This window comes from Lygodium microphyllum, chromosome 22 (genome assembly GCF_053477565.2).
Source record: "Lygodium microphyllum isolate KBCC chromosome 22, Lygodium_microphyllum_v1.1.10, whole genome shotgun sequence".
Taxonomy (NCBI): domain Eukaryota; kingdom Viridiplantae; phylum Streptophyta; class Polypodiopsida; order Schizaeales; family Lygodiaceae; genus Lygodium; species Lygodium microphyllum.
The window spans coordinates 127916468-127943134 of NC_141156.1; the positions used below are offsets into that span (position 1 = coordinate 127916468).

Below are 26667 nucleotides of genomic sequence, written 5' to 3' on the forward strand. Positions count from 1 at the left end.
AGGATCTCAACATGTCTATGGATACTGCAATTTTGGGATGTGATAGCTAGAGTGCTGTGTATCTGGCTAAGAATGCCATGTATCATTCACGCACAAAGCATATAGATGTGCGATATCACTTCATCGGACAGATTCTAGAAGATGGTCAAATCACATTGACCAAGATCAAAACACAAGACAACCTTGTAGATGTTCTCACTAAAAGTCTAAGCAAAACTCAGCACGAGCATTGTATACGACTAGTGGGAGTTGGTTAGAGGTTCACATTGGACCTTTGAGTGGGAGGTTATTGGGATAAAGGTCCGATTTAACCTCCGTGTATAGTATATACACATTGTACATGTGAATGCATCCTTCCGTGCCCTAAGTATAAATACATTTTATTCTTTGTGTACCAACACAATTGTTGGTACACTCATATCGAATCGTACTTCACTTTGCTCTCTCTCTCTCTCTCCAGCCGTCACACTCTCACACTCACTCCTTGAACTTCTGTCACTCAGCTGAACTTCCCAACACTCAGCCATTTGGTTTTGAGTGGTTGGGCTATTGATGTCTTCAAAGGACTGGGTCTTTGGACGTCCCAAGTTTGTGGACTTTGTGCAGGCTGACATGAAAGTGCTCTTTCCTTTCATACACTTCTAGGATTGTTAGCATATACGGACCATAAGGAATGGATTTATCTTTGATGCTTCATCAAGCATGTAGAGTCATATAGCCTGCTTGAAAGGGCTTCTTCATTGGCAACTAGACTTGATTGAGTTAATATATATTCTCCTAGACAAGATTTGCTTGCTTGGCACACTGCAGTTTCTTCTATCTCCCTTTAGTCACCGTGCTTCCTTTGTACCTTCACTATGACTATGCATGATGGCCTAGAGCCATCCTACATCTTATAATCTCTTATAATCATGTAATCTTATACTTTTTTCATAATTATTATGATTACCTTTTATGAGAGAGAGAGAGAGAGAGAGAGAGAGAGAGAGAGAGAGAGGGTGGAAGCCAAGAGATGGGTTACTGGGAAAGTTAATAAATTATGGCATCTTCGGGATAGCAAAAAGAAGTGGCGGGAAAGATTTATCTAGCTTTGGAAGTCTTAAGGTTCCGTATCAAGGTAAAGTGTTCATGTGGAGGCTGCTCATTGGGGTTCTTCCAACGGGAGATGTCCTTCGTGTTCGAAAGATCTCTGCAGGTCGTCGTGTTTTCTGCACTACATGTGATGAGACATTGCTTCACCTCTTTGTCTCTTGCCTTGTTGCGTGACAGATCTGGAGTTTCATTTTCCGAGTGTGGTCCTCGGTGACTCAGCACCGCATACTAGCTTGTTTGTGGATTATGAGAAATATGTCCTCTATGTCTTCTTTGCATTCAGATTGTTCTTGCCTTTTCCATTTCCTTAGATGGACAGCCCTGTGGCATATATGGTATACTCATAATGCCTTTATTTTTTTATTCAACGTTAGGCACCCATGGGCATGTGGCCCGTGTGTGTGGATTAGTGCTATGGCAAATCTCTTCTATGATGTCAGCTGACCTAGTTCTTCTAGATATTGCTGCTCCCTAGTTGGCTATTGTTCACTCTACTCCAGCTGTTCTTTCTGTGTGATTTATTAGTGCTACTCATGTAATAGGTTGTTCTGATAGCTTACAGGCCTCATGTAAATATCTCCACAGAGAGAGTTTATATCTGTTAGTTCTATGCTGACTTGATGGTTTGATGTAGATATTTGCTACTTAATTTAATTATCTTCACGAGAGAGAGAGAGAGAGAGAGAGAGAGAGAGAGAGAGAGAGAGAGAGAGAGAGTAGAGTAGAGTAGTTTATTATCGTCCATGGAAGGCCAAATTATGACCCATGGGACCTTTCCAGATATACAATGATCCCCCTTCCCCCCCCCCATGGTAAGAAAAGGGCAGCTACAGTGAAAGAACGATTTATGTAGCGTGGTTCTTCCGAAAGCGTAATATGCGGGTGATGAGAGCCCATAACTTTGATATAGGAGTAGTGGTCAAAAATTGGTGAAGTGGCCCCTGTAAAGGGATATCAAAGTCAGCTCGTATGTGTGTATATGCTGGGCATGTCATAATCATGTGCTTCTCTGATTCTACACTCTATAGTCTACACAACTTGCATAACCTCTCTTTCTTGCCTTTCCACTCCATGCACCTGTCTCGATCAATAAAGTGTGTGATTGAGTTCGAAGTCGTGCAATACTCTGTCTAAATACCACAGAGAGCGGGTTGGCTATGTATGGCTGCATGTGTGCCTTTGCTTGCATGTAGGATTCCCAACATGAAGGATAGATATGCATATTGTAATAAGCAAGTTTGCCATTTGCTCCCTTGCTTTGATGTTTTGCTTGATGTGCTCATAATAGGTTTGATTGAAATGTGTCCATGCATATATCTTCGGATGCCATATCTAGATATCTATCCACTCTCCAACCTTTAAACCATTTTCGCATATCCAACACCCATCCTGTTGAAAGCACTTTACTTTTCCACGTTTTTTGTAGGCGTGTGTTAGTATCCCATACCCGTTTGGGGAGCCTATTGTCATCCATTTGACGTACCTGGGTGACATATCTCAGTACTCGGATCATAGCATGTATCTCAATTGGCCAACGGCCAGTTTCCAAAAGCATAAGTACGAAACATCATTGTTGAAGTCATCAAAGCCTTGGAACCGGGGATCAGCCGTCTTCTTATAATATGCAAACACACAAAGGAGGTTGTGTTTTGCTTTAGGAGAGCTTGAATGGAGGAAAAATCAGCAACAACTACAGAAAAAGAGTTGTGGATGTCCCACCTTTGTTGAACGTCACTTATAAAATGCTGTAGGAGAGCCTGAATGGAGGGAAAATTAGCAACAACTACAAAAGAAGAGTTGTGGATGTCCTGGCTTTGTCGAATGTCACTTCTAAAATGCAAAGAAATTGCGTTTACAGCAGCAAACAGCAGGCTGAAGTTTGAGTTTTCAGCAATAGTGTGGTCTCCTCTTTAGTTAGAAACTCCATGTCCTCACATAGGTAATGATACCATGTGTGAGTGCGCAATGGAAGAGAGTCACAAACACAAAGAGAAAAGGAGAGAAGAAGAGAAAGCAAGAAGAGAAGTATGATTTGCATTGAACAATGAAGGAAAGCTGAATACAATGAATGAGGACTAATCAGTCCTTGCACGCAGCCCAAGGTGTTAGTGAGGGCACCGGACCAAGTTGAATAGATGGTGATAGAGTTGGTGATGGTGATGGAGATAGAGAGTGTGTAGCCTGCTGTCCATGACGGAGATGGAGAAGATTGCGGCCACTTGATGGAGCACCTGCTAGAGAGAGAGAGAGAGAGAGGTGATTTGTTCACTGCTGTGAACTGCTATATATAGTAGAAAATTGACAAAACCGGCTGCAGCAATTCAGCTGTAAAATGCGAACATGGCAATCGTAGGCAGTTCGGGGAAAAGCGAAGGTAGTCTGGGGCTAAATATCATCTGGCAAGGCACACAAGTTGACAAACACACAAAATTGAGAAGAAAACATAGTCAGAGCTCCAAATGTCCTTGTCAGACTTCGACTAGGGCGGTGTTTCTTCTTCTCCCATTTCTTTCTTTTCTTCTCCTTGTGTTCTTTGTTTCTGTTTCTCACTCTCACACTCTCATCTCTGATTCAGTTCAGAATTGCTGCTGGTCTTCTTCAAGCTTGTGGGCTTATGATTGGTAGGGTGAAAGCTCTCTTTGAAGAAAACCTTCAAGATTCTACTATGGCTGGCCACTATTTATATTATTCAGCTTGCAAAATCTTGATTTTTTATCTATCCTTGTCCTATTCTTGTATCAGAGCGTTCACTAAAGCTTTGCACACAAACACTCGTCATATGTAGTCATCATCTGTTAGAGTGCAGCGAATGCGGAAGCGTATGGACAAGATTGAAAGAAAATGAACATGAGAGAAAAGGAAAGAGAAAGAGACAGAAGAACGCAGAAATGTGTAGTCAATGAATGTTGAAATGAAGAGGGCAGGTATACAAGGGTTGTAGACGTATCTCCTTGAGCCGAATCTCTCCCACTAGCACTTGGAAAACAAGTGTGTGGGGCAGGCTGCCAAGTGGGCCTAAATAGGAGAAAAGAATGCAATAAAATAATGTAGTCAGCTAGCAAAAACTGGCCGACTTGATAAAAAATTGCCGACTACAACATAAATGAATAAAATAATCAGCTATCAGACCTTTGAGAGAATTGACTGTACCAATAGTAACTTGAGAAATGCTAGTCTAGGGGATGAATAAACTCTAACACCCCCTCTCAGATCCTAGATGTGGCATAAGGCTTAGGGATTTGGAGTGCTGTTGTAGAAGAAGCTGAGTAAGTGCCTTTGCAAACAAATCTGCAAGTTTATCCTTTGTCTTGCAGTAAACCATATCAATGGTCTCATCCAAGATCATCTCCCGAATGAAATGATACTGAATCTCAATGTGCTTCGACCTAGCATGAAACATTGGGTTTTGTGCCAATACTATGCAACTCTCGTTGTTGCAATGAAGTATCGTTGGACCTGTCTGAAGATAGCCAAGCTCACCTAGTAACCTCTAAAGCTAGATTGTCTCACATGTGGTAGAAGATGCCACTCTATACTTTGCCTTTCTGGAGGAAAGGGCAACAATGGGCTGCTTGGTTTTTCTTCATTTTGTAGCAGTCGGCCTTCGTTTTTAATTAGATTTTTGGTTACACTTCATGTAAACTCTCATTTTGTAAAGTCTTTGTTGTTGGTTTGGTTGTATTCCCTCTCCGTATACCTTCTATTCTCTATCTTCTCTTCTTATTCTCTCCCAATGGCTCCTTCGCGCACTTCTATAGATGATAAGTTACATGGACCTAACTATCTTGCATGGAGGGCTGTGATGAAAGCTTGATTTGTGTAGAAGCGGATTTGGTACATTGTCAGTGGAGCTATTCCTCAGCCTCAACGACCTTTTCCTCTTCTCGACGATTTTGATGAGGAGAACCATGAGAAAGTTGTGCTTACATGGGATTTGGACGATGCACATGCGTATTCTGCACTACTTTGGTGTATTTCTAAAGAAGTTCTCTCGATGATTATCTCTTGCTAGATCTCACCAGAAATACGGTCCAAGCTTCCGATGTTGTACGAGACACCTTGTCCCATGTGCACTATGACCCTTTATGGACAGCTTTAGCAGATAAAGTTTGAGTTGAAGGACACCGTTCAGTCATTTTTGCTCCATGTTACACAGTACAAGATCAGCTTCGACACATATAGTCTACCCTTCCCGAGGCACATCTAGTGGGAACAACACCCTACAAGCTTCCCCCGAAATTTGAGCACGGTGGTCCTTTATTCCCAACAACCTCTCACCTAAAGGTAGCATGCCTTAAGGTTGAGAAAAGAATCAGCTATGTATAAAGTTGAAATACATATACTATCCAACTTCCATCATCTGTTGGTAATGAGCAAACCGCTCTACTAGTAGACCCTTCGTGAGAAGATTTGCATGATTATCATTTATATGTACCTTGACAAGCCCAATACTTTTGTTGTCAAGTACATCCCTGATAAAGTGATACTTCACCTGTATGTGCTTCGTTTTTGCATAAAAGACGGGATTCCATGCTAGCATGATAGCACTTTGGCTATCGCAATGGAGGACAGGGGTCTTGGTAATGCCAAGCACTCCCACTAGACATGAAAGCCATAAAGTCTCCTTGCATGCCTCAATGGCAGCCACATACTCTATCTCTATAGTAGACAATGCAACACACTTTTGTAGCCCGGAGATCCATGAAACTGCTCCCCCTATGAAGGTGAATATATATCTTGAAGTAGACTTCCTGTAGTCAACATGACCAGCATAGTCTGCATCCGTAAAACCAACGCCAGATGCCTTCTGCTTTCCAAAGCAAATGCACAAATCCTTTGTGCCCTTAAGATATCTCATGATATCTTTCATTGCTTCCCAATGCTTTCTATCGGGATGTGTCATATACCTGCTAATCGCTTCCACCCTAAATGGTATATTAAGACATGTAGCAACCATAGTATACATCAAGCTACCCATAGTTGAAGCATACGAAATCTTGGCCATTTCAGTCTTTTTATCATCAAATGTAGGGTTGTTCTCTGCACTGAGTTTCATATATGGAGGCGATGGTACACCAATTGCTTGTTTTTCCCTCCTCCATATTGAAACGCCAGAAAATCTTGGATAAATACTCCTGCTGTGACAAATAAAGAAAACCTTTCAATCAGTCCCTGAGCATATGCATGTCAAGAATGTAATTTGCCTCACCAAGATCCTTTATGTCAAACTGCTGTATAGGTTTTGCTTCAATGTGTCCAAGGCATGAACATCCCTACCACCAATTAGCATGTTGTCCACATACAAAATTAGCATAATAAGGCTACCATTTGCTGTCTTCTTGGTATATAAGCAGTGATCCACTTGACTTCTTTTAAACCCTTGAGATTGCATGAATGTATCAAACTTATGATACCATTCATGTGGTGCATGTTTCAACCCATACAAGCTTTTGTTGAGTTTACATACTATCTTTTCTTGCCCCTTGGCCACAAAACCTTTTGGCTGTTGCATATATATGTCCTCATATAGATCACCATGTAAGAAAGCAGTTTTTACATCCATTTGTATGAGTTTCATATCCTCATATGCAACCAAGCCCAATATGGTTCGTAAAGTAGTCATCTTGACTACAAGAGAAAAGATCTCGTCAAAGTCAGTTCCATGTTCTTGCTTGTACCCTTTTGCAACAAGTCATGCTTTGTACTTTAGCGAGGAACCATAAGCGACCTTGATCTTGCAAATCCATTTGCATGGAAGGACTTTTTGCCCCTTGGGAAAATGCACCAAATCCTAAGTATCATTCTTCTTTAGAGATTTCATCTTTGACAGCGTAGCTTTATGCCATTTCTTGTTGTCCTCTCTGTCCTTTGCTTTCTTGAAGCATGATGGTTTACCACAGTCTGTCAACATGACATAATCTGCAACATAATTTGTATCAAGAACAAATCTATGTGGTTGTTTTTTATTTTTGGTTGACCTACGGAACCAATGATCAATGTTTGTTGGTTGTTTAGCCTGCAAATTTGCATTAACAACTTGCTATTCAAGTGGTTCAGCATGTTGTCCCGGCTGCTCTAAAGGCACATTTTCTTGTTGAAACTATGGCATATCATGGAAAACTTCTTGCTGATTGATTTCAGCATCATTCCCTGCATTTATAGGATCATTTACAACAGGTATTTGCTGCTGTATAAGAGGCACTCTTTGTTGTCCTACAAGTATCTCTTCTTGAAACACAACCCTTTTGATTTCCTTAGTCTTTTCGGGCTATTAATACATGTGATCTTCTTGGAAGATAACATCATTGCTGCATAAAATTTTCATTTTCTCGGGATCAATTTATACCCCATTTCACCCTTGTCACCATATCCTAGGAAGATGTACTTATAGGACTTTGGCTTCAATTTGTTGCGTTGTTCCTTGCGTATGTGCACAAATGCCTTGTAGCCAAACACTCTTAAGTGTGCATACGAAGGTGGCTTGCTCGACCACACTTCTTGAGGGACTCTCTCCCCAAAAGACTTGTTCAGTGACTGATTTAACAAGTGTATAGCTGTCATAACAGCCTCTGCCCAAAATCCATGAGGTAATGCAACATGAGACAGCATGGTACAGACCTTCTAAATAGCCCTATTCATACGCTTTGCAACACCATTTTGGGGTGGATTATAAGGGGTAGCGAGCTCCCTTTTTATCCCTTTGCTGTCACAAAAGGCTTGAAAGGCCTTTGACACATTAATGTCTTACTGGTTATATTTTCAGTAAGTGCCAGTAAATTTTTTAACTTATCCAATGTCTTGTCTTTATGATGGATCAGATAAACCCATACTTTGCGTGTGGCATCATCAACAAATGTGATGAAATATTTCTTCCCCCCAAGAGACAACCCTGGCATCTCACATACATTTGAATGTACCAATTCTAAGGGTAAAGATTTTAATGAAAGAGACTTTTTATGTGATGTTTGAGAATGTTTGCCAATTATACAATGATCACAATGGTCAAAATTAGTATACCTCAAACACAGCAAATAGCCCAAAGGAGAGATCACTTTCATTCCAGTTTGGCTCATGTGTCCCAACTAGCTATGCCACAAAGACACACTTGGTTGCTCGGTTATAGCAACAACATGATTATGTACGCTAGATACGTGTAATGGATACAGAGTGTCACTCTTAGAGCCTTTAGCAACAATCCTAGATCCCTTACATATCTTCCATTTGCTATCCCCAAAGGTGGTGTGATAGCCTTTATCATCTAGTTGCCTTGTGCTTATCAAACTCTTCTTGAGTTGAGGTATTTGCCTCACATTAGCTTGGCTGCTCGGTTACGACGACAACATGATTACGCACACTAGATATATGTAATGGATACAGCGTGTCTCTCTTAGAGCCTTTAGCAACAATCCTAGATCTCTTACATATCTTTCATTTGCTATCCTCGAAGATGGTATGATAGCCTTTATCATCTAGTTACCTTGTGCTTATCAAACTCTTCTTGAGCTGAGGTACATGCCTTACATTATGCAAAGTGAACACTGAACCATGTTGAAATGCCAATTGCACACCACCAATCCCTGCAATGTCACATGCATAGTTGTCCCTCAAGTGGACAACGCCATGTCTACCGCCACCGTTGTCAGAAAGCCACTCAAGGTGTGGTGTTACACGGAATGAAGCACTTGAATCAAGGATCCAAGTGTGCATGTCATCATCAAAATCTACAATTAATGACTGTGCACTAAGAGAAGAAGCAAAGAGTACGTCACTGCCATTGTCACTCTTGTGATTGAGTACATTGACTTCCTCTTATCTTCACACTGCTCTTCTTTGCATGTTTGCTGTTCTTTTTCTCATCTTTGTTATCATCGGTGCTTTTGCCTTTGTCCTTCTCTTTCTTCCACTTAAAGCAATCCTGTTTGAAATGCCCTTTCTTGCCACAATGATGGCACTCTACATTTTTTCCATGAGACTTGTTGCGTGCTTTGTTTTTAGAATTACCCTTCTACTGGGATTTGCCTCTAGTATGCAGTAATCCTATTTGGAAGATTTTTTGTTGAAATATTTTGCCTATTTAGCTCTTCCATGAGTAAAGAGCTCTCCACATTTGAATATAATATCATGGCATTGGAGTTACTCATTACTATCCTAAAAGTGTCCCAACTCTTAGGCAAAGTGTATAGCAAAAATGTTGCCTTGAACTCCTCATCAATGTGGAACTCCAAAGCAATCAGCTGGCTGAAAACAGAGTTAAACTCATTCAAATGTATAGACATGGCTGCATCTTCCTTCATACGAAGATCCATAAACTTTTTCAACCAATAAACCTTGCTTGCTGCACTTTTCTAAGCATATAATTCCTCAAGTCTTTGCCACATATCATAAGCAAATTTCAATTTCTCTATGTTGAAGAGCAAAGTGATTGACACTGAAAGCTCCATGGTAGAGTGTGTAAGCTCATCTAATTCATCCCACGTATCTGGATCCGTGGTTGCTGGTCTTATCCCTTTTGTCTTTATGGGCTTCACTTGTTTCTTTTGTACCAAGACATTATAGCATTGCTTTTGCGATATAGCAAAGTTGTGTGCACCCTCAAGAGTAATGTGCAAAAGATTGATGCTATCATTGCTCCCAGCCATGATTTATTGCTCAAAAGTGACTCAAAAATCAACAAATGTGAGGCCAATTGTCACACAAATGACCAAGGTACAAAGCAATACCAACTAGCAATGAAAAAACAAGTAACTGCAGAAATTTCAGATCTGCAAATTGATTTTCAGAGTCATAAAATGTGTGCTACAGCACACCACAAGTAATTGCAGCTGTTCCACGGGCTAATACATCAAATTGCATGAGAAAGCGCCAAATTTTAGCTGCAATTTTTGCTCTAAATGTATCCATGGGCACAAATTTGATTCACATGATCAAAAGGCCCAAAATTTATGTGCCCAAAGTGCTCAAATTACATCAAACGTAACTCTTGAGTAGATTGCATAAGTCAATTTTGCCAAAATTTCACAAATTTTGTAAAAGTTTCAAATTTGTCCGAGGTTCAATCTGCGCAATTTGCATAGAAGTTGCACTGCAAGTACATACCAAGATTAAATTTGACCCAAACTTTGCAAATTTTGCGAAATCCCCAAATTATGCAAGGTCCAATGTGTCAAATTTTCAAGAAATTATACTTGTTTCACTGTAACTTTCACAACTACATGAAAAGCCTCAAATTTTGAGACATGAGAGAGTGCAAATTTCACAAATTTTACTCAACCAAGTAAAATCTTTAAGCATTTGCCAAAAGCCCCAATTTCCAAGAGTAGATGCGTGCCCAATCTCTTAGATTTGTCAAATTGTGCTTGTACATGCGTGATAGCTTGTAGAAATTTAATCGAGGATAAGCCCTTCAAGAAAAACACTGCCCCATAGCTTGCACGAGTCTTGCACTGATTGTGCGACTTGTTGCTTGATTGCCAAACAGTCTTCGTGAATTGTGACCTGTGCTTGCACCGTGCGCCTGACTCAAATTGATGACCTGTTGTTGGTACGGCTTGGACTAGCTCTAGGAAGCATGGTCGGGATGGCCTTCAGCTTTGACACCAATTTGTAGTGATGGGTGCGTAGTGGAGATGCGACGTTCAGCAATGGCAATGGCAAAGAGAGAGCAGCAGTAGAGAGTGAGAGTAAGAGAGATGCACGATATGTGGGTACAATGAGTTTTACCTCTTTTAGGTTTTTGTGGTAGTTATATGTAAAGTACAAGTGCTAAGGGTGTGTTCACACCCGAGCACGTATAAAAGGCACAGTGGCTCTTTATTCCCAACATAGCTGAGGTATGGACATACAACTAGGGATTGGAAGAGGAATGTTGATACCCCAACTTCCCTTGGAGGAATGAGTCAATCTTCTCATTCCAAGTAGTGGAAAGAGTCTTTTTTAACCTGTACACCTGCCTATCTAATGAGGAAAAGCTAGGAGGTTGTTCAAGATAGATCTCCTTCTTCAAATCACATTTAAAGAAGGAAGACTTCATATCAAGTTGATAAACCGGCGATCTCCTATGACTGGCTAAGGCAAGAATGGCTCTAATGGTAGCCATTTGAGCTGTAGGTGCAAAGGTGTCATGGAAATCCACCCCTGGTCGTTTTGCGAAGCCCTTTGCAACGAGCCGTGCCTTGTGCTTATCCAGAGTACCATCATTGTGGTATTTGGTCTTGAAGACCCATTTTACATCAATCACCTTCTTATGAATGGATCAAGGCACAAGATTCCAAGTGCCATTCTGCCCAATAGCATTCAACTCTTGCTCTTGAGCCGTCTTTTAATGTTGTGATTGCAAAGCCTCCTTCATAGAGGTGGGCTTCCTATCCTATATGGCAATCAATCCACTCACAAGGATATGGGCCCGTCAATGCAACATTAGAAGTTCTAGGGATCGATGCCTCAATCACTGTCAAGTGGAGGAAGATAGTTGATGATGGAGCAACCATTGCTCCGGAATTCTTTGAAGACTTCTTCTCCTTGTCCTTCTCCTTGTTGGAGCAATCCTTCTTCCGGTGACTTGTCTTGCCACAGATGTGACAAGTGGAATCCTTCTCTTTGTCCTTCTCTTTGTCCTCCTTTTTCTTTTGGTCCTTTCCCTTCTTCTGAGAGGATTGACCTGTCAATGCCTTTGATTTGGAAGCATTTTGTCCTTTCAATTGCTCCTTTTGGTCCAAAACCATAGGAACCAACTCTTCCCAATAAAGAGTCTTTGTCCGCTCTGAAGCAATCAAGGCAGAGTAAAATGCACAAAATTGGGGCGGTAATTGAGAAAGAAGAGTTATCGCCATGTCCTCGGAGGTAATCACCTTCCTTGCATTTTGGACCTGCATCTGTAATTGCCGAAGCTTATTAACACGCTCTTGCATAGAAGAAGACTTGTTAGGATCCAAAGTCCTCATTTGAACCTCCAGGGACAGCCACTTTATCACAATCATCTGATTGTACATTTGATCAAGCTCTAGCCATATGTCCCGAGCCGCAGTCAAATGCTCGATGTGACCAATGACGGCTATAGTGCAGGGGAGAAAGAGGAAAGAATGGATATGGGCATTCGATTTGTCCTAATGTGCCCGTACCTCCATCAACTCGGCTTTCTCATTTGAAGAAAGCTTGGAGGCATCACAAGCTGCAGGACGGTCTATAGCCTCGATCACAAGCTCTGCCAAATCATAAGACTCCAAGATGGAAAGCATCATTACACGCCAGATGAGATAATTCTTCCCATCTAGCTTTTGATTTGAAGAAAGAGTTGGCAACACAGGGATCTTATGGTCCATAATAGCTAGAAACTCTACGGCAAATTTGGTCAACATTGTAAATAGAATGACCTGCACAAAAACAAGGGCAGCCCCCTCTGACTTCGTGCACGGTGCTAGTGCCTAATAGGGCTTCCTTCACTCGTCCTCAAAGAGTTTCACTTGCCGGAGGCGATGAAAACTCAAAATCTGCAGCAAAAGGCTGAAAACACAGCCTTTCCTCCTTCACGAACAGCAAGGACCTGCAAAAAATAGCAACTTCGCTCCTACTCTGTGCACAACTTGTTCACTGCAGCCTCCAAAGGCTGAAAACTCAAACTTTTGTCATGAAGAATCCTCCCGATCAGGTCTGCCCATGATCAATTAGATTGAAAGAAAATGAACATGAGAGAAAGGGAGAGAAAAAAGAGAGGAGAATACAGAAATCTGCAGTCAATGAATGCTAAAATGAAGAGGGCAGATATACAAGGGCTGTAGATGTATGTCCTCGAGTCGAATCTGTCCCATCAGCACCTAGAACCCGATCAAAAATTGTAGACTACAACACAACATAAATGAATAAAATAATCAGCAATCAATCCTCCAGCTGCCACATGGCACCATCGCCTACTTGACAAACTGCTCATACACTGTGTTTGCTGAAAATGCCCACTAACTGATAGGAATAATTCAATAATGAATAATGCCCTCCGAGAGTACATCCAGTATTGCACCAATGGTAACCTAAGAAATGCTAGTTCAGGGCATGAATTCTAACACCATCTCTTTGTTATTATTTGTGTAACCAAACCTCTATACGTGGAATATATTATGTTGTGCTTTCATTCTATAGAATTTCTTTTGTGGCTTGTTATCATAAATTATTAAGTTGAGATTTCCCATGTGTTTTTCTGCATATTTTCAACATGCATCACACAACTCAAGTTATACCTTGGAGCTTTGATGCTTGAGTCATGTTAAAAAAATCTCAAAGATTTTGAACAAATCATAGAAATCCAAAATAACTTTTACATGTGCATATGAAGGCCACCATAATGGTGACATGGGGGATTGTTTTTGGCTAGGTTTCTGGACAGCTTTCTTACTTTGACACATAATTGGCATAGCCAACTTTTTAGGAATATATCCTGTCATAGTTCACACATGAATAGGTTACTAGCGTACATGCCATTAGTTCAAATTTGTTTAGCTATGTGCAGACTATCACATGACACATGTTGCACCATATGAATTCATTTCAGTGATATGTGTTAACCTCACTTTGATCTTGATATCAATTGATTCATGATCATGTGTCCCACATGGAAATCTCTTTGTATGATACACACACATCACATCATGATTCATGCTACATTGATCACATCATACTCTGTGCCACTGTGTAGCTCAGGTTAGGTTTTGATTCACAGTAGGTTTAGGGTTTCCAGTTAATTTAGAACATGTACAAACCCTATTCTATACATAGTAAACTGTAGGGCAATCCTAGTGTTCAGAAATCATATTTTTATTGTGACCGAAAGTCAGGCGATGGAAACAATGGTGTCACATTTGAAGAGAATGAAGATGCCAAAAACATTTTGCTGCTCCATGCAGTCTGCAATCAAAATCTTGTTTTAGTATGAGATCATGCAAAGTCTCCATTTCTCACTATGAGCCTACTTGTGATTCTGAGTGAAAGGATTTTTCTTTTTGTACTTGTTGCATCACCCTCACATGCTGCTAGCAAGAAAGGGCAAGTACGAGGGTGGGGAGAGGGGTATGCTAATGCTCTTTAGTGTTTTGGTTGCCTTCGTGTTTATATTTGAACTTGTTGTGGCACATGTTATGGACCTTGACTATAGGGAGAGTTTATGGACCAAAGATCTTCGAGTGTTGTGTCATTTTGAAGTGAAAAACATCCGCATAAGGTGCTACCATTAGTCCTTTTATGTCTCATACCAGTCTGCAGGTTGGTGCCTTTTAATTTTCCCCTCTGCTCACAGATTCTGTGAAGGATGTGTGTGCACTAGTATCCACTGTGAGGCTTAACAGTTCTGAGCTAATTTCTATTAGCTATCATATTTCATTTCAGCACGGGGCTTTTTAGGTGTAATAGTAAGTGATAAGCTGATGGTCTTACAGCATTGCGAATGAATATTAGATACATCAACGATTTTTGGAATTATGTTTAACAGGATCTGTCTATTGGCTGGGTATTTGTACTGAATATAACTTAATTGAGCAGTATCTCCTCTAACCTTGGTATTTTTGCTTCTCATCTGATGATGCAAAAGTTTGTTTAGAATTGTTGCAAGATGATAATGTGGAAGAATGAAGGACATTCAAAACTAGAACGCAATTGATGGTTAAGAATTGTTGCCAGAGAATGCTAATGCTAGGCCACTTTTAAAATGAATGCAATTGAACTTCATCTTGGCCACTTTCTAAACTAGAATGAAAACCAGTGGTTAACACCAAAAGTGTAAAATTTGCTTAAGGATAAACATCTTCCTTTGTATTCAGAAGTTGTATCTCTCTGGTCTTCGCAAGAGAGGCCAAGGTTGACAAGGAAGAAGTCCCTTGAACTACAGATCGTCTGCATAATTTAAGTACAAAATTTGAGATATTGCTTTCAACAAGATGGCTTTTCTTGTGATGCTCCTATAGGCTTCTTGGGGAGAAATCACCTTTCACACAACAAAGTTTACATGGAGATGGTGTTGACAGGGATGAGGAAGCATCCAGGATCCAATGTGCTTCTCTTAACCTCAAAAGTCTTAATCTTTGGCAACTTCTTGGAACACAAAAATGATGAAAAACATCTTGCTGGTACTTTGTGTTTGCTACACTATCTTAGTCTTATTTTTGTTGAAAGACCTGTCTTACAGTCTTACTAACAATTGCATTATTTTTTGATGAGATCTCGAACTGATGCATTGCATTTAGCAGAGTTATCATATGCATGTTGTGGCTTCTCAAACGTTGCACATCCAATCTGTTTGGAGTTTTTCTATATCTGTAATGATAATTTTGTGCATGTTGAATATCCATGCAGGGTGTGAACTATGTATATACTTGTATGGTAACACTATATGCGCATAGAATGGGCACAAATAGAGAGTGCTGCAGAACATTTACAAATGTATCGGGATCAGCAGTGACATAGTGAATCTGGAGTGGGTGGAGCAATAGGTACAGTGCACAAAAGAGAAGGTTGGGACAAAGCCTGGGAGATGACATGCAATAGCACTAGCCTACTGTGGTCAGTCTAGTTTACTCCTACTTCTTGTTCTGTTTAAGGCATCCATTGGAACAACTTTTAGCAAATTAGATAGAGTCCAGCTTCCCAAGCTATCAATTTTGCATTCAGCCTATAAGGTTTATAGACAACAAATCTGAGCCTAGTGTTTAGCCCGAGTTAGTGTCATTTACCAGCTGTGGTTTGCGGTAGTTAAGCCCACTTTGGGTTCATTTCATCGGCATATATTTATCACACCAAAAATTTAGAAGCAATAATGCATCTGATAAGGAGGTAGCATTTATCATTGCACTGTTTAGAACTATCAATTGGATCTATCTGCAATTGGATGGGGCAAGCCTTCTCTTTTGGCGAGACCAATTATGAAACACTCAGCATCTTGCAGTTCATTGGGGCAAGTCAGCTTTCTCCGTGAGACACTTCTAATGTTGGAGTCCATGAGGACTCAACATTTTGTGTACATGCTTTATAGAATGATGAACATGTGAAAGTAAGCAGGGGGATGGGTATTCAAATTGGCCAAAAAAGGAGACAAGTATTCAATTGGTTCAAACCCATTTGCTAATTGGATTGGAGGAACGTTTCTAGAAGTAGCGTTTTGCTCTTTGGTCCAAACGAGAACTAAGAGTTGGATCTATGGAATAATTTAACAGGGTTACATTAAAGTACCTGTAACAAGTTTGGAGTAGTGAAGCCAGCTTAGTCTACTTAGTTGATATCATATTTAGTGTTCTTTAGTAGCAATGCGTCTTTAGTTTGCAGTATTATTCTCACTTGGGCTTGTACAATTTCTGATCACTGAGCAGTACTAATATTCAGTAATCAGTTTGCAATAGTAAAGTACTTGGGATTGCTAAGAGTACTGCCTCTCTAGTACTTGTTCTTGTGCAGGCCATGCATTCTAAGATTTGATTTAACTCTGGTTAGCTCATTTAACTTATCTAAGAGCTTTATTACTTCCTTACAATAGCAGCTATGACCGTCTGCAATAATTTATCTTTATTAGATTATTTATTTATTTATTTATTTTTGCTCTTCCATGGAACCTAAATGGCAGTTATACCATAAGCTATTGAATCCTCTCACCTCCATCTCACTTACTATCAACTGCATTACGCTATTGGCACTTTTTTTTTCCTCATGAGAAGAGAATTCTATTAACAAATTTCTGTGGGACATTGTATGTACATGTCTTTGTATCTTGCCTTTTTCTTTGGTTTCTTGATCTTGAAGTTACAGACCAACCATTCACTCAAAATAATCAGACCTTATATACTTGGTGGCCAAGAGCTTGTTAGCAGTTCAATGAGCGTTTGGCATACATTTGTTTCCTCCATTCAAAACTTGGGACTTATGGTTCTCGGCTCATTTTTAATCATGCCACTATGCTTTTAAGTTTATACTGTATAATTATCAACCCTGACTTGTTTTATATGTAATTTGTTGGAGGTAGTGTTAACACTATGCTGTATTCTAGAGCTTGAGTATGTTGGGTGTCTATGTATTAAACTATGCTCACAATATTAATTTGTTTTTCTTGGAAAGATTTTTATGAATATGTTTTCTTGTAATTTTACATACATCTCACCTCATAAAGCAAGATGGTTGCATATATCTCCCAAAGCAAGGCTTGCCTGGTGGTTTTATCAGCTGAAAGGCTGTTGTTTACAAGGTTTCAATTAGCTGTGACTTCATTGTTGTATTGCTGGTGATAAATCTTGCAGAGATTGCGAAATTCCTAGGTTTGACACCCACTGTGGACACAAAAGCTATTCAAGTAAGTCCTCCCCTTCGTCCCAGAACCCCTTGGGATAGCGACATACTTTGAAGTTTTTAGGTAAAAAAATCTGTTAGGCAACATTGGAAGAATAAATTGATGCATGCAGTGTGCTTGTCCTGGGAGTGAAAAAATGTTGTTTTTCCCTTTTAGGTGATGCTGTATAGCATATATTGGGAAGCTTAGGATTAGATTACTTAATCCGTTCAGCATATATTGGGAAGCTATATATTGGGTCTGGCTCATTTATCTTGGGTCTTGTCCTAGGAACTATAGCTCCTAATAAATTTATAGTTCCTAGGACAAGACCCAAGATAAATGAGCCAGACCTAAATGAGCCACCCAACTGCCCATAAACACGCCCAATAACATGCCCAAGAAATAGTCTAACACCATGAAATATACACCGTTAACAGAACATAATTTTTTCACTCCCGGGACAAGCACACAGCATGCATTAGTTTATTCTTCCAATGTTGCCTAACATATTTTTTACCTAAAAACTTCAAAGTATGTCTTGCTATCCCAAGGGGTTCTCGGACAAAGGGGAGGACTTACTTGAATAGCTTCTGTGTCCACAGTGGGTGTCAAACCTAGGAATTTCGCAATCTTTGCAAGATCTATCACCAGCAATACAACAATAAAGTCACAGCTGATTGAAACCTTGTAAACAACAGCCTTTCAGCTGACAAAACCACCAGGCAAGCCTTGCTTTGGGAGATATGAAACCGGCCTGTTCATTGGGAAGGGCGGTAGTGTACAACCAAAATATATAAATGCTTTCACCCAATTTACAGTCGTCCACTTTACCTGAACTTAAAGACACAGAATCAAGAAGACATACAGGAAGCTAGAATGCTCGTGTTGCAACACTTACACCCTGTTGGCCGCTAAGGTAGGCGCCCCTTGCGGTATTTCTTTATTCATTAACAAAGGGATAATCCCACAATAACTTGCCTACAAGCTGTCCTTGTACAAAGTGGAGAAGGAAACACAGTTCCAACCCGATTTTGACACCATAACGGTAGTACAACTTGACCTGGTCATTATCCCTACTCAATTGGTGCCTCCATACACCTAAACACACTCAATGAAGTGCCTGGTAAGAAATTCAGCATGCTGCATTTTCTGGTTTTTGTCTTTAAACTGCTCCAAAATACATGTACAGTGTCCCTGGAGCTTCCTTGAAAGCTTCTGGAGCAAATAGACACCAAAAATGTCCAAAAACCAAAACCTGCAAAAATATACAGCAGGCTGTAATTTCCTGTTTTGGGCCCTGTTTTACCTGCCAATCACTTGTGTGCGTAGCCAGCGGGCTCCTGCACCTTATGGGCCACTTGCCCTTTGAATCCTGTGAGATTTCACGCGAGAAATCTCAGGAAAACAGCGTTTTCCACACAAGTATCTGCTTGGGAATGCAGTTAGCAAACCCTGTACCTGTTCAAGAGGCTCTTGCCTCGGCAATTATGCATAATAGTACAATTATTGACCCAAAACAAGTTGACCAAGAGGGGAAACTCTGCCCAAGTCTGAAACTTCTGATTGGAGTGCAGAATTGACCATTTCAGCCTGCTGAAATTACTGGTTCAGACCTGCAACTCTGCTGTAATCACTGGTTCTGACCTGCAATTCTACTGTAATTACTGGTTCAGACCTGCAATTCTGCTGTAATTACTGGTTCAGACCTGTTCTGAAACCTGATTACAACTCTTACTGTTCCCTATACTATTCAGCCCTCTGTAATTACTGGTTCAGACCTGTTCTGAAACCTGTTTTCAGTTCATACTGCTCCCTGCACTGTCCTGCATCATCTGGGCCAAATGCCCCTTGATTCTGGCATCAATTGGGCTCTAAAATAGCCTCTGAACAGTCCAAAAACAGTACTGATTCAGTGTTGTTTCAGACACTTACTTGGTGAGATTACCACCCTCACCTGTCCCTGCTGGGACAGCATACAATTGCTCCTGTTCCTGGAGAAAGGAGGCTCTTGCCTCATGCAAAAACAACATATTCCACACAGCTGTACCTGAATCAGAAGAAAGGCCCTTGATTCTGCAGCATAACCATACTGTCAGGGAGAGAAAGAGAGAGAATAGGAAGCAAGCTCAGCCCTCTGTGTAGCATAGACAAGGTAGACCAGCTCTCAAGAGCTCTCCATCTGCAGCTGTCCATCTCAAATGAGCCCCTTTCTGCCCCTCATGCATTGAAACTCGTTTTTGTGCTGCTGCTCTCTCTCTCTTTTGGGAAATTTTCCCCAAATTGTGACACATGGCATACATGTAGCAATTTCCCTGTTTAAACCTTTCGGTCTAAAATTCTCTATGATCGGTGCAAAATTTGACCTCGGCACAGACCAGAGAATTAATCCTCGTGCAAAAACGAAGATAATGACGCGAACAGATTCTGAGGTCCAAAAATAGTAACTCCCTAAATTTTAGGAGTTGCTTCCATTGCATCCCACTAGTCTTCTGACCATCTTTGCAAACTATAGCTACACCCAAATTTGTAATGTAGCTCAACTGAAAGTGAATTTCCATTGATGACTCCACATGGACTAATCTCTTGAAGATTTGTCCATCTTCACTTTGAACTAGTCTCTTCCAGGCTAGTTCTTCAACACACTTGTCCATATACACTTTCACAAGTCTCTTCCAAGCTTGTCAATCTACAGTGCCATCAGTCTCTTCCAGACTTGTACTGGACCTTAACTGTCCAGTCTTGACTCACTAGACATTCTTGTCCGTTTCACATACTGGCCATGCAACTCAGGCGTTTAGATTTGAAGAGGGATCCTTCCAAAAAGAAAAACCAAATAAAGTAGTAATAAAGAAATTAGCAAAAAGATAATAGTTGTCACAGTCTTGTGACAAATATGCAACCATCTTGCTTTATGAGGTGAGATGCATGTAAAATTACAAGAAAACATATTCATAAAAATCTTTCCAAGAAAAACAAATTAACATTGTGAGCATAGTTTAATACATAGACACCGAACATACTCAAGCTCTAGAATACAACATATTGTTAACACTACCTCCAACAAATTACATATGAAACAAGCCAGGGTTGATAATTATATAGTGTAAACTTAAAAGCATAGTGGCATGATTAAAAATGAGCGGAGAACCATAAGTCCCAAGTTTTGAATGGAGGAAACAAATGTATGCCAAACGCTCATTCAACTGCTAACAAGCTCTTGGCCACCAAGTATATAAGGTGTGATTATTTTGAGTGAATGGCTGGTCTGTAACTTCGGGGTCAAGAAACCAAAGAAACAGGCAGGATACAAAGACATGTACATACAATGTCCCACAGAAATTTATGAATAGAATTCTCTTCTCATGAGGGCAATGCAGTTGATAGTGAGTGAGATGGAGGTGAGAGGATTCAATAGCTTATGGTATAATTGCCATTTAGGTTCCATGGAAGAACAAAAATAAATAAATAAATAAATAAATAATCTAATAAAGATAAATTATTGCAGACGGTCATAGCTGCTATTGTAAGGAAGCAATAAAGCTCTTAGATAAGTTAAATGAGCTAACCAGAGTTAAATCAAATCTTAGAATGCATGGCCTGCACAAGAACAAGTACTAGAGAGGCAGTACTCTTAGCAATCCCAAGTGCTTTACTATTGCAAACTGGTTACTGAAGTGATCAGAAATTGTACAAGCCCAAGTGAGAATAATACTACAAACTGAAGACGCATTGCTACTAAAGAACACTAAATATGATATCAACTAAGTAGACTAAGCTGGCTTCACTACTCCAAACTTGTTACATGTACTTTAATGTAACCCCGTTGAATTATTCCATAGATCCAACTCTTAGTTCTCGTTTGGACCAAAGTGCAAAACGCTACTTCTAAAAACGTTCCTCCAGTCCAATTAGCAAATGGGTTTGAACCAATTGAATACTTGTCTCCTTTTTTGACCAATTTGAATACCCATCCCCTTGCTTACTTTCACGTGTTTATCATTCTATAAAGCATGTACACAAAACGTTGAGTCCTTGTGGACTCCAACATTAGAAGTGTCTCATGGGGAAAGCTGACCGGCCCCAATGAACTGCAAGATGCTGAGTGTTTCATAATTGGTCTCGCCAAAAGAGAAGGATTGTCCCATCCAATTGCAGATAGATCCAATTGATAATTCTAAACAGTGCAATGATAAATGCTGCCTCCTTATCAGATGCATTATTGCTTCTGAATTTTTGGTGTGATAAATATATGCCGATGAAATGAACCCAAAGTGGGCTTAACTACCGCAAATCACAGCTGGTAAAAGACACTAACTCAGGCTAAACACTAGGCTCAAATTTGTTGTCTATAAATCTTATAGACTGAATGCAAAATTGATAGCTTGGGAAGTTGGACTCTATCTAATTTGCTAAAAGTTGTTCCAATGGATGCCTTAAACAGAACAAGAAGTAGGAGTGAACTAGACTAACTATGCACATACAATGTTACCATACAAGTATATACATAGTTCGCACCCTGCATGGTCATTCAACGTGCACTAAATTATCATTACAGATACAGAAAGACTCCAAATAAATTGGATGTGCAACGTTTGAGAAGCCACAACGTGCATATGATAACTCTCCTAAAAGCAATGCATCAATTCAAGATCTCATAAAAAAATACATGCAATTGTTAGTAAGACTGTAACACAGGTCTTGTAACAAAAATAAGACTAAGATAGTGTAGCAAACACAAAGTCCAGCAAGATGCTTTACATCAATTTGTCTTAATCTTTGGCAACTTTTTAATTTTTGGTGTTTACAAGGTTTCAATCAGCTATGACTTTGTTGTTGTATTGCTGGTGATAGATCTTGCAGAGATTGCGAAATTCCTAGGTTTGACACCCACTGTGGACACAGAAGCTATTCAAGTAAGTCCTCCCCTTCATCCGTGAATCCCTTGAGATAGCAATACATACTGTGAAGTTTTTAGGTAAAGAATTTGCTAGGTAACATTGGAAGAATAAATTGATACATGTTGTGTGCTTGTCTCGGGAGTGAAAAAAATGCTGTTTTCCCCTTTTAGGTGATGCTGTATAGCATATATTGGGAAGCTTAGGATTAGATTACTTAATCCGTTCAAGATCTTAGCGCCCATTCATGTGCTTGCCAATCAAGTTGTGATAAAATCATCTTAATTAGTTTTTTAAAATTTGGCAACAAGTTCATTGCCAAGATGATCTTGAGTGCCTTTGGAGCTATGTGGCATACTCTGTAAATGCAGGCATTTACAGAAATTGTGTTGCCCAAATTTGTTTGCTGGAAGTTGGTGAAGGCAGATTTGGTCTGTAAGGTCTTTCACAATAGATGATTTTGTTAATTTACCTAAATTTTCCTTCTAAATGATCATATTCCTGTGTCTTTTTTCTAGCTCATTAGACAGCCCCAAAAGGCATTTTTACTTTTTTTGTACAATGCACGGGACTTTTTTGGGCTCCAGCATGTGCTAGAAATAGGGACTTTAAAGATGAAAGTGCACACACCAGTTTCACCTTTAATCTCCACATTCAATGCAATCACATTGATCTGTTAACGGTATATATTTCATGGTGTTAGACTATTTCTTGGGCTTGTTATTGGGTGTGTTTATGGGCAGTTGGGTGGCTCATTTAGGTCTGGCTCATTTATGTTGGGTCTTGTCCTAGGAACTATAAATACTTCACTCCTCTTCCACTCTTTTTGCATCAAATCACATCCGCTTGGAGAGAAGGAGACCGGATTTATTACTGGTCACCACACGTGCCATTGCTTGTATGATCTGTATGGTACATCTCATGCCTTATGTCATGGATTCCATTGCTTGTTCATTCATTTTTTGAGCTCTTGTAAGAAGCTGGGAAGAAGATATATTTTAGTGTGGAATTATTAGTAATACCTTGTCACATTGACATAGGTATAAAAGGGGTGAAACATGTAAATTTTCATATCTTTTGAACATTAATACATTGATTGTCTCTTACCTCATCTTCTTGTTCACAGCTTCTATGGCTTCTCTCTCTTCTTTCCGACCTTTTAGTCTTTCTCTGTTCTTTGCTCTTCTCTCTTTCACCTCTCAGTCCTCTCCTTGATAAGTGGTATCAAAACATAGGCTTTTGATCCATTTGATTTTCTCATTTTCAGGCATATTTTCTCCAAATTTCCACCATTAAATCTTTGATAGTAGGTATAGGAGCCACATGGCAGGTACTTGCAAGAGTTCTATTGGAGCAAAGACTAATCTTGGAGCTCTGATAAAGATCTTGGAGAGATTTGGCCAAACTGTGGCTAAAATGGCAGGTTATGCATCCATTACATGTCATTTTGGAGGTAACTTTGAGAAAGAAGAGGTAACTAGACTTGGAGAAGACTAAAATCTTAGTTACTTTTTGGAGTAGAGCGTTCTTTTTCTTCCCACATTCGGCAAGGACTGAATCCTCAAGTTTCTAGAGGTTCTCTACCATTTGGAAGGTTCCACACTAACTCTCAGCCACCTTTTGGAAGAGTACCATTTCATTTTTGAGGTTCAATGCCTACTAATCATGATCAGCCTATTTTGGGACAACAATCTTTCCATGAAAGAGAATTGAAAGACAAAAGCATTTCGGTAAAGTACAATGGCCAGTCATCTTCACCATCTAACCTAGAGGAATGGATTTCAAAATTAGAGTCTTATTCTGATATATTCCTTAGAACTGATGATATGAAGATCCATTTTGCCTCATTACATTTGAAATGGTTTGTGTATACTTGGTAGAGATATATTAAGAAAGAGAACATACTAGTAGAGAGTTGGGATGCATTCAATATACTTATGGTTGAGGTCTTTGTCCTCCTCTTGAAAAAGAGAAATTGACATGAAGATGGTATGGATTAGAGCAAAGAGGCTTAAGTGTATGGGATTATATAAACCAATTCCTTAATCTCACCATGTATGTAGAGAGTACAAGTGATAAAGCTAACCTCCACAAGTATATGTATGGTTTAGAACATTCTTTATTAGCTAATGTTATGGTGCAAAAACCTACTACTCTTTTCAAACTCATTGAGCTTGCGAAATGTCATAGAAGAAAGTATGGAAGAGAGTCCTCATTTCAATCTACTTTTGGACAGTGAAGGACTGTTTTAAAACAGGGACAAGCTGGTAATGTTTATGGCAGCAATCATACACCAAGTGGGACCTTTAGTGTACCAACTTATCCATCATTCAATGCTTCAAGTCCTCAATGCAATTTCAAGATAGCAAATAGTCCAAGAGTGGATTTAAAACAAGGGGACAACAAGTTTAGGTTTAGTGTAGCTAATGTTAATCCAAAGTCTATTCTTATAGACCTCTACAAAGAAATGAAAAAAAAGGCTTATGTTTCAAATGTGGAGAGAAGTATACAACTAATAATGCAACAAAGTGTGTATATAAGAATGCAAAAGCCAGGGTCTATAGTATGCTAGTCTTTGAAGACTTAGAGGATGATAATGATGAGAGAAATGCATTTGTGATTACCATTGAAAATGAGGATGTTGAAGAGGAAGTTGGACAAGAACAATTTTATGATCTTGCTAACACTTTTCCTTTTGATCTGGGTGGTAGTATTCCTTTTGACCCGAGCTTGATGAGCCACATACTGCCACTAATTGTTCCGCCTCGATGGATTCTTGGATAGGTTCTAAGAGTCCTCATATACTTCGTATGAAGGGTAATATTCATGGAAAGGATGTGTTTATCTTGATAGACAATGGCGGTACACATAGTTTTGTTAATAGGTCAGTTGTAGATAGATTGAATTGTCTTTCCACTAATTTACAACAGCCCATAAGAGTTCAAGTAGCAAATGGTGAGGAAGAAATCAATACTCAAATATGCTCGCAGGTTTCTTGACTGTTGGTTGAAAATTGTGAAGCAAAGGTAAACCTGATTACTTTTTGGAAATGGGACCCCATAGACGTACTCGGATGTGATTTGCTGATGACCTTAGGAAAGATTACTATGGATTTCTCACAGTTGTATATAGAGTTTGTCTTTGATGGGCAACTTATTCATTTACAAGAAATCTCTAGTAAATCTGATTTTCAACTTATCACCATTCAACAACTCAAGAAGGAGTACAAGAGATGCTCACAGATTTTTGTCTTACACTTGAATAAAGAGGTTGAAGATCAGTCCAAAAATTTAGCATATCATCTAGCTTTGAAAGCTCTTCTTAAGGAGTATAGGGATTTGTTTGAAGTACCTACTTCATTATCTTCTAAAAGAGAAGTGGATCACCCTATCAATTCGGAGCCAAACTCAAAGCCAATCAATAAGCTACCCTACAGATTGTCCAAGTGTGAGCGTGAAGAAGTAGCCAAGCAAATCAAGGATAGAGATGGGATTCATTGAACCTAGTTCTTCACCTTATGCATCTCTGGTCTTGTTAGTGAAGAAGAAAGATGGATCCTTTAGGACGTGTATTGATTACAGGGATCTAAACAAGATCACAGTGAAGAACATGTAGATATTCAATACCTAGAGTTGATGATTTGCTTGATGAGCTCAAGGGGGCTAGATTCTTTACTAAGATTGATTTGAGATCAAGATATCATTAGATCTGTATGCGAGAGGGTAATGAAGTTAAAACTGCCTTTAGGATTGATCATGGGCTATACCATTTTCTAGTGATGCCATTTGGGCTAACTAATGCTCCAACTACCTTGCAGACTTTGATGAACAAGGTTTTACGGCCTTTTCTATTTCAATTTGTTCTAGTTTTCTTTGATGACATATTGATTTACAGCAAGATTGTACAAGACCGTTTATCACATATGAGGTGGAGTACTCAGGCCATATTGTCAGTAAAAAAGGGATACAGGCTGACCCTAAGAAGGTGCAATGCGTTAGAGATTGACCAACATCTATTACCACTACTTTACTTCGAGGGTTTCTTGGTCTATCATCATTTTATCGTAGATTCATTAAGCATTATGCGGCTATTGCAGCTTCTTTGATTGACAGGTTGAAGAAGAAAGCTTTCTTTTGGGATGCACTTGCAGATAGTAGCTTCAACTAGTTAAAGGAACTCCTTACTTCTGCTCCTATTCTAGTATGCTCGGATTTTTTCGAAAGAGTTTACCATACAGTGTGATGCCAGTGGCCATGGCATATGGATTGTTTTGTTATAGGAGCATGGAGTTATTGCCTTTGAAAATTGCAAGCTTACAAATAAGGAAATGATTATGAATGTCTATGACCAAGAGATGTTAGTTATTTTACATGCAATAAAGAAGTTGCA

The 26667-nt window shown here is 39.6% G+C and overlaps 1 protein-coding gene across 1 annotated transcript in view; it reads left to right on the top strand.

Moving 5' to 3' along the window:
• AUG7 (nuclear matrix protein) overlaps nucleotides 1-26667 on the top strand; it is an 89901-nt gene that overhangs the window by 14260 nt on the left and 48974 nt on the right. The window contains exons 2-3 of the mRNA XM_087663444.1: nucleotides 15036-15121; nucleotides 22235-22296. Of these exons, the coding sequence (XP_087519570.1) occupies nucleotides 15036-15121; nucleotides 22235-22296 (148 nt within the window). The remainder of the gene's footprint in view (nucleotides 1-15035; nucleotides 15122-22234; nucleotides 22297-26667) is intronic.